Genomic DNA, 7,957 nt, shown 5'->3' with positions numbered 1-7,957 from the left:
CCTTTGGTGGGAGGGAAACTGCAGAGAGAGTTTGCGTTGGTGGTTTGGAGTTACACAGTCCATAAATTGCTAATCTTCCGAAGTCCAACCCCAAAGCTCATAAGCCTCCAGATCTCCTTAACATCTTCACCTTTCTGCCCAGGAGGTGAGCACTCTTTCCCTACTTCCCCAGAGGCTGGAATGGAAGTGAAAGCTTGACATATTGGAAGAGAATTGGCTAGCCCCATCGGAGAGAATTTTTATGAAGGCAAAGGAAGCAATGTAAAATACATAGCAATCAGTGTCTGATCGGGGTCCCAACCTTGCTCCAGTGCATACTAAGTGCATATAAACTGGGTGCCCTGTTCAAGTTCTGTGCTCAGTTTCTTCATCTGAAAAGTAGGAATAATCTGTTTTAGGGATCCACAAATTATTTTTCAAAGCCTTTTAAAAATATTTTTAAATGGACACAATCCTTTCATTTTATTTATTTTTTATGGGGTGCTGAGGATCGAATCCAGTGCCTCACATGTGCTAGGCAAGCGCTCTACCTACCACTGAGCCCCAATCCCAGCCCCAAATTATTTCTTTAATGGACCCGATGGCACGTGTTAAATTCTATGAGCCTAATTGTCTCTGTCCTAGCCACTCTGCCCTTCTACCAAGAAAGCAGCCACCGACGCATAAAGGAATGGCGTGGCTTTGTTCCCATAAAACTATTTATAAAATCAGGTGGTGAGCTGGATTTGGCATATCAGCAAACCGATCCCTGATCTACCTCACATTGCTATTGGGAAGAAGCGACTGACATGCTGTTTCTCTGCGGACTACACAATGTGGGAGCAGCTGGAAGGCACCGAACGCGGTTAATGAAAATAAAGCTAGGAGCTCGAGAGCGCTTCCGGATGGGAATGCCCGGGGCTGACGGAGCTGACCGTCAGGTAGGCATGGGCCGCAGAGGAGGCTCGCACGCCGTCCAGAGTTCAACCGGATGATCAAAGTACCAGCACCGCTCCTTCGGCAGCCAGCAGATCGCTCAAAAAAGTTCCAGCCGCCTTCTCCAGGAGTCCCTCTCCAAGCCCTTTCGGCTGGTCCTCTCCCTCAGATCCCAGCCACAGAGCCGGACGCCGCAACTGGGTCTCTCAAGTCCCCGCCCCCAAAGCCTGGACCCGCCCTCTGGAGTCTCCGCCCCCAGAGCTCAGACCGGCGAGTGACGCACCCGGCCCCGCCCTCTGGAGTCCCCGCCCCCAGAGTCCGGACCAACGAGCAACTCACCGGGCCCCACCCTCTGAAAACCCCGCCCCCAAAGCCCGGACCGGCGTGCTTTGCGGTCGCCCCTGCCGGGCTCCGCGCACGTGTCGCCGCGTACTGGGCAGCCGCAGAGCAGGTGAGCGCGCCGAGCCAGGCGGAAGGTACCTGGACTCGCGGGCCGAGCTTTCGTCCCTAGCTTCCCTGCCGCAGGGTGTTCGGGGGCCTAGGGTGGAGGCATAGCGGAGCCCCTGTGCGAAGGTCCTGGAGCCCCTCCTCGCCCAGCCGCCCGCGGGGGAGGCCCCAGAACCTGCCTTGGCGTCGGCAGATTAGGTGCGTTAGAGCTTCGTCCAGGATCCTTCCTTTCCTACCCTAAGTTTCCTCTTTGGAAAGAAAGGCCCAAATGAGATGACGTTAGTATGATTTCCTTATTAAAACAGGCTAAGCAGTACCCCGCGTTCTCGTTTGCTGAACGTCATTGCTAATTAAACATTTTTCACAGACAGGAAAATAGTAAGTTTCAACCAAAGTTATGTAATTGTGATTATTAGGTGACATGCCCAGATGAAATGATAAGGTGTTTGGAATGTTTCAAAATAAACCAGTCAGGGATGTGGGGTAGGAATATAAATGAAACAATATTGGCTGAGTTGATAATGATTGAGTTTGATATATTATTTTCTCTACCTTTGTTTATGTTTATGATTTAGCATAACAGGTTTTCTAAAATGAGTACATTGCTGTGGTGCCTGACAGCCCATGCTCAAATATTGTGCCTGAATTAACTGTTAGGGCTAATAACAGTACTGGGTGGCCTAACTGGGAGACATTTATTTTCTCACAGTTCTGGAGGCTAGAAGTCCAAGACCAAGGTTTGATCAGGTTTGGTTTAGCCTTGACTTGCAGATGATCTCCCTGTGTCTTTGTGATATTCCCTCTGTACATGTATTTTTCTTTTTCTTTTTTTTTAATATTTATTTTTTAGTTTTAGGTGGACACAATGTCTTTATTTTTTTATTTTTTATTTTTATGTGGTGTTGAGGATGGAACCCAGCGCCCTGTGCATGCCAGGCAAGCTCGCTACCGCTTGAGGCACATCCCCAGCCCCTGTACATGTGTTTTTCTAATCTCACTTTTATGAAGACACCAGGCTGATAGGATTAGAGTCCATCACAATCTCATTTTCCTTTCCTTTGTAATGACCCTATCTTCAAATACAGTCACATTCTGATGTACTAAGAGGCCACAATTCAGTCCATAACCCTACACTTTACTAGCCTGGGATTTGGGCCAGTCTTCTTAACCTGGCCATGCATCAATTCTCACAACTTTAAAAAAGGGGCAATCATAGCATAAGTCTTGGGGTTATGAAGATTCAATTGTTCGTCCTACAGTCAGCTTTTTTTTTCCTAGGTGGACATAATATCTTTATTTTATTTTTATGTAGTGCTAAGAATCGAACCCAGTGCCTCACGCATGCTAGGTGAGTGCGCTACCACTTGAGCCACATCCCCAGCCCATACAGTTAGCTTTTTATCAGAGGGTTCACCTCTAGGGATTCAACCAATCACAGATTTAAATATTTAGGAACAAATTTTTTCATCTGTATTGAACATGTATAGACTTACATAATTATTCCCTAAACAATACAGTATAACAACTATATACATGGTATTTGCATTACATTCGGTGTTAAAGTAATTAGAGATTATTAAAATATGTAAGAGGATGTGCATAGGCTATATGCAAATACTAAGCCATTTTATACAGAGAAGAACATTCAGAAATTTTGGTATCTGGGGGGCTACTGGAACCAGTCCCCTGTGGTTACAAAGGAATAATTCTCTGTGTATATATGTTTAAATATCTCTCAAGTTATTAGTAGTACAAGTATATTTTCCTAATATAGCCAGCCCTCCATATCTGTGGGTTCTGCATCCAACTAACAATCAAAAATATATTTTAACTGTATCTGTACTGACCATGCAAACTTTTTTCTTACCATTGTTCTCTAAACAATATAACAGCTATATACATGGCAATTACATTGTGTTAGTTATAAGTAATCTAGAGATGATTTAAAATATTCAGAAGGATGTGCATATGTTATATATAAATATTATATCAACTTATATAAAGAACTTGAGCATCCTTGGATTTTTATATCTGCAGGGTGGGTCAGAGGTCCTAGAATCAAACCTTTATAGATACTGAGGGTCAGCTATATATGTAAAGCTCTTACAGCTGTGCCTAGCATAAAGTACCCAATAAATTGAACATATGATTCATTTACAAATTAATGATAATAAGGCTTCACAATGAAATGAATGGTGGGTGGAATGAGGTAGTTGGGTACTTAGTACTGTATATGGCCATAAGAATAAAAATAAGAATTATAGCTGTTTTCACAAGGGATGTCTGCTACTAAGCCAAACACGATTGTTTTATGTATGTTCATTTATTTACTCATTGCAACTACCTTTGAGGTGGGCCACTGTCACACGCCTATTTGGCAAGTGGAGAAATGATTCTTTGAACCCATTTGGTCTGCCTGTAGAGCCAGCCCATGCTTTAAACCTCAATGCAGAATTGCCTCAGTAAAGAAGGATTTTGCTCATGTTCTCTTTTTCTTAGCCAGGTTGTCAGCAGTGGCAGCACTCATGGCTGGTCCCCTGTGGCGGGTCTCAGCCTTCATACAGAGACACAGGACAGCCCTTTTGGTGGGTTCCTGCACAGGCCTGTTTGGAGCTCAAATCTCGTACCACCTCTTCCCGGATCCCGTGGTCCAGTGGCTTTACCAGTACTGGCCCCAGGGCCAACCGGCCCCACTCTCCTCAGAACTACAAAGCCTCTTCCAAGAGGTCCTGCAGGATATGGGCGTCCCTTCTGGCCACTACTACAAGCCCTTCACCACCTTTACCTTCCAGCCTGTGAGTGCCGGCTTCCCAAGACTCCCTGCCGGGGCTGTCATAGGCATCCCTGCCAGCTTCCTTGGTGGCCCAGTAACCAACAGTGATCATCCTGTGGTCATACATGGGCAAAGAGTAGACTGGCAGACCCCAGCAGGCACCCGTCTAAGAGATGCCCTGACCCTCTCCCGTGACGCCCAGAAATTTGCCTTGGCCAAAGAGGTGGTATACCTGGAGACTAGTGCAGCTGCCCTGCAGGCCCTGCCAGCCCCAGCTTGCCTGGCAGGAACCTGGGCACTGAGTGTGGGTGCCAAGCATGCACTAGGGCTGTATGGAGGCCCCATGAACATACGAGCTGCCTTCAACTTGGTGGCAGCAGTGGCAGGCTTCGTGGCCTATGCCTTCTCCGCAGACTCTCTTACTCATGCCCTGGAAGGTTGGCTGGACCGCCGCACTGCCTCCCTGTCTACAGCCTACGCCCGAGGTGGAGTGGAATTCTATGAGAAGGTTCTGTCAGGCAACCTGGCCCTGCGCAGTCTCTTGGGCAGACGCGGGGAGAAGCTGTATACACCCAGTGGGAACATTGTCCCCAGACACTGGTTCCGCATCAAGCATTTACCCTACACAACCCGCCGGGACTCTGTACTGCAGATATGGAGGGTAGCACCCAACCCAGGCCGCTCCTGAGGTGCTCATGACCAGGACAGTTCCAGTTCATGCAAATACCACTCTGGCATTGTCTGGGAGAATCCCTTGGGACCTCTGGACCCACAGACCACAGTCAGAAAAATTATAGGCTTTGGAGTTAAATATCCTAGATTCTATCTTCTCCTACCACTTATGAACTCAGGGACCTTGGGCAAGTCCCCTTTATGAATCTGAGCCTTGGTTTTCTCAACTATAATGTGGAGAGGATATAAACTACCTCACAGGATTATAGGGATATATGAAGTCATGAATAAGAGGACCTGGCAGAAAGAGTACCATGAATAAACAGGATATCACTCCTCCTTTATCTTTGAATTCCGTTGGTTGTAGGAGTCAGGCCACATCTTCCCAACTAGGTGCTGGTAATAGTCAACCCTTTCCTACAGTGAAGAACCCTCCTCTGTCTGCCCAGTGGTCAAATTCCAGTCTTTCTCCATTGAGGTAGAGGTTAAAAGATTTAAAAGGCTAGGGGCTGAAGTTGTGGCTCAGTGGCAGAATGCTTGCCTCACATGTCTGAGGCACTGGGTTCTCAACACCACATATAAATAAATAAATAAAGGTCCATCAAGAACTAAAAAAATATATTTTTTTAAAAGAAGATTTAAGAGGTTAAAATGTGAATTTGGTGGGGCTTTTAGAGTGGTGTGCCAATAAAGTCCTATGGATGCAAATGGTACACCCAGAGAAGGGAAACCAGGGAAGAGATGGGGCACCAGGAAAGGCACCTGACCAGAAGAGGAAGGGAGGTGTTCCTGGAACACAGCAGAAGCTCTGCCTAAAGATGGAGGAAAGAACAATCCATTGCAAGTCTGAGGCTCTGCTGGGGAGTCCAAAGCAGTCAGCCTCCTGGGGTACAGAGCAGGATCAGGGCTTGGAGAGCAGAGGGGGTTAAGTGGCGCAGCTTTGCTTGGTGAGGACACTGGGGACAACAGAGGGTGGAGGTAGGCAGTGAACCAGGCATGTGTCACAGGATCCATGGGGACTGTATCCTTGTTCCCCATGAACCCTCTGGTGGTACAGAAAGCAGCCCCTCAGCTTTGATCTTTGGACAGGAGACCCCCAACAGGGCAAAGTGAGGAGAGCTGTAACCAAGACTAATTTGGCCATTCATGTCATTTTTACATTGGAAATTATGTTTTTTCTGGAAGAGTTTTGAAGAATTCAGGCATGGTGCCAGTAAAATTCAGGACAAAGGGATTAGGTCACACCCAGGGAAGGCACTTGGTGGTGGTACACAGTTCCTGGCAGGAGACCTTGTGAAAAGAGTAAGCCAGGGTGGTCATGGTACACCTTCCTGCTAGGATTTCAGTGTGGTCTAGAGCTCAGTGTGTTGTGCCAACCTGCAAGTCCCTCCACCAGACCTGGGCTGGCTGAGAACAGGGGACCCCTGCTCATCTCACAGATCCCTAGCACCTAGGACAACATAAGGCATAGGCTTGATAAGTACAGAGACAGATAGATGAGGTAGAACTAGGTGAATAAGAGTCCACTCTGGCAGATAGCACTTTACAGGGCTCCTTGGGATGTCACCTCGCCATAGCTGCTACTGTACATCAAGGACCATCATGCCAAGGGGGTCAGATATGGAGTCTGAATTTGATGGACTCCACCTTCTCGCCACTCCCTGCCCCCACCCATCTACTTTTAATGTTGGCATGAGCCCAGATGGCAGCATCAGGCCTTCATGCTGATCTGCCCAAGTGCTATGATTTGTCCCCCAATGGTTGATACGGTAGAAGTTTCCCTGTGCAGCAGTGTTAAGAAGTAGAACCTTTAATAGGTGGGACCTAGTAAGGGATAATTAGGTCACTGTCCTCAGTAACGATGAATACTGATCTCTGGAAGTGAACTCTGGTGAGAGCAAGCTGTAGTTTAAAAATAATAATAAAACTGGCCACTCCACCCACACTTCCTGACTGGTTATGGGATCTTTCCTTCTTGAGTGCACTCCCACCATTGTGATGCCATCTGCCATGAGCTCCTCACCAGAGATGAAGAGAAGTTGGTCCCATGTTCTTGGACTTCCACGATATGAGCCAAATAAACCTGTTTTCTTTATAAATTACCGAGTTTCAAGTATTTTGTTACAACAACAGAAGATAAACTAATATAAGAAGGTAGCCCCAGTATGGGGGAGAGTAAACCCCAGAACTGTTCCTTACTCTCTCCTTCCATTCCCAAGTCACAGTCTTTGTCCCCACTCATTGTTCTTCCTAGTCCCCACACATGCTTAATGTGCCACTTACTTCCAAAACCTAGGCTCCCAGAGGCTTCACCGTGTGTGGGTATGTTGTCCTTTCACCCCACAGCCACACACACATACTTCTCCAGCCACAGCCAGAATACAAAAAACAGAGTTCCAGAGTCATCCTGATCCTGGCTGGTCCCACTATCTCTGTCCCTTCTGGTGTCCACAGTGCAGGGCCCAACTTGAAGCTGAGCACACATGGAAGCCATTGCAGCACATGAAGCCTAGAAGGGTATATAGTAGAAAACTGGTTCCCAAGCTGGAAATGTAGCTCAGTGGTAGGGAAACTGCCTAGCTGCCTAACATGCAAGAGCCCTGACTTCAGTTCCCAGAATGGCAAAAAAACAGTAAGATTGTAGCCGGAGGGGCTGGGGCTGGGGCTGGGGCTATAGCTCAATGGCAGAGTGCTTGCCTAGCATGCATTAGGCACAGGGTTTGATCCTCAGCACTACATAAAAATAAACAAATAAAATAAAGGCATCCTGGCCATCTACAACTACCAACAAAAGGAAAAGAAAAGATTGGAGCTGGACTTGGTAGCACACCCCTGTAATCCCAGCAGCTCAGTAGGCTGGGGCAGGAGGATCACAAGTTCAAAGTCAACCTCAGCAAAAGCGGGGCACTAAGCAACTTATTGAGACCCTGTCTCTAAATAAAATAAAAAAAGGGCTAGGGATGTGGGTCAGTGGTTAAGTGACCCTGGATCCCATTACCAAAAACTAAAAAATAAAATAAGATTGGTTCCCTTTATTTTAGTGCTTTTAAGTGGTACAAATACTAGGGTGTTCAGGTCTTAAAATTACTTCCCAAAGGCTCGTAATTCCTTGAAACCAGAATCCCTCCCCACCCCTCATCCCACTTCAGG

At 47.0% G+C, this 7,957-nt stretch overlaps 1 protein-coding gene across 3 annotated transcripts; it reads left to right on the top strand.

Moving 5' to 3' along the window:
- Positions 1-1,312: 1,312 nt before the first annotated feature.
- Tmem177 (transmembrane protein 177) lies at positions 1,313-6,909 on the top strand. 3 transcript variants are annotated; one of them, XM_034636234.2, is made up of 2 exons: positions 1,313-1,366; positions 3,866-6,909. In XM_034636234.2, exon 2 carries the CDS (start codon positions 3,888-3,890, stop codon positions 4,821-4,823), a length of 936 nt encoding a protein of 311 aa, XP_034492125.2. In that variant the 5' UTR covers positions 1,313-1,366; positions 3,866-3,887; the 3' UTR covers positions 4,824-6,909. The 3 variants fall into 3 exon arrangements, with proteins under 3 accessions (XP_034492125.2, XP_071475379.1, XP_027792656.2); XM_071619278.1 differs by having other exon boundaries at positions 1,314-1,560; XM_027936855.2 differs by having other exon boundaries at positions 1,316-1,366; positions 3,862-6,909.
- The last annotated feature ends 1,048 nt before the right edge of the window (positions 6,910-7,957 follow it).

This window comes from Marmota flaviventris, chromosome 11 (genome assembly GCF_047511675.1).
Source record: "Marmota flaviventris isolate mMarFla1 chromosome 11, mMarFla1.hap1, whole genome shotgun sequence".
In the NCBI taxonomy this organism is placed as follows: Eukaryota; Metazoa; Chordata; class Mammalia; order Rodentia; family Sciuridae; genus Marmota; species Marmota flaviventris.
The sequence above is the reverse complement of the archived record's forward strand: the minus strand, read 5'-3'. Positions and strand labels throughout refer to the sequence as shown.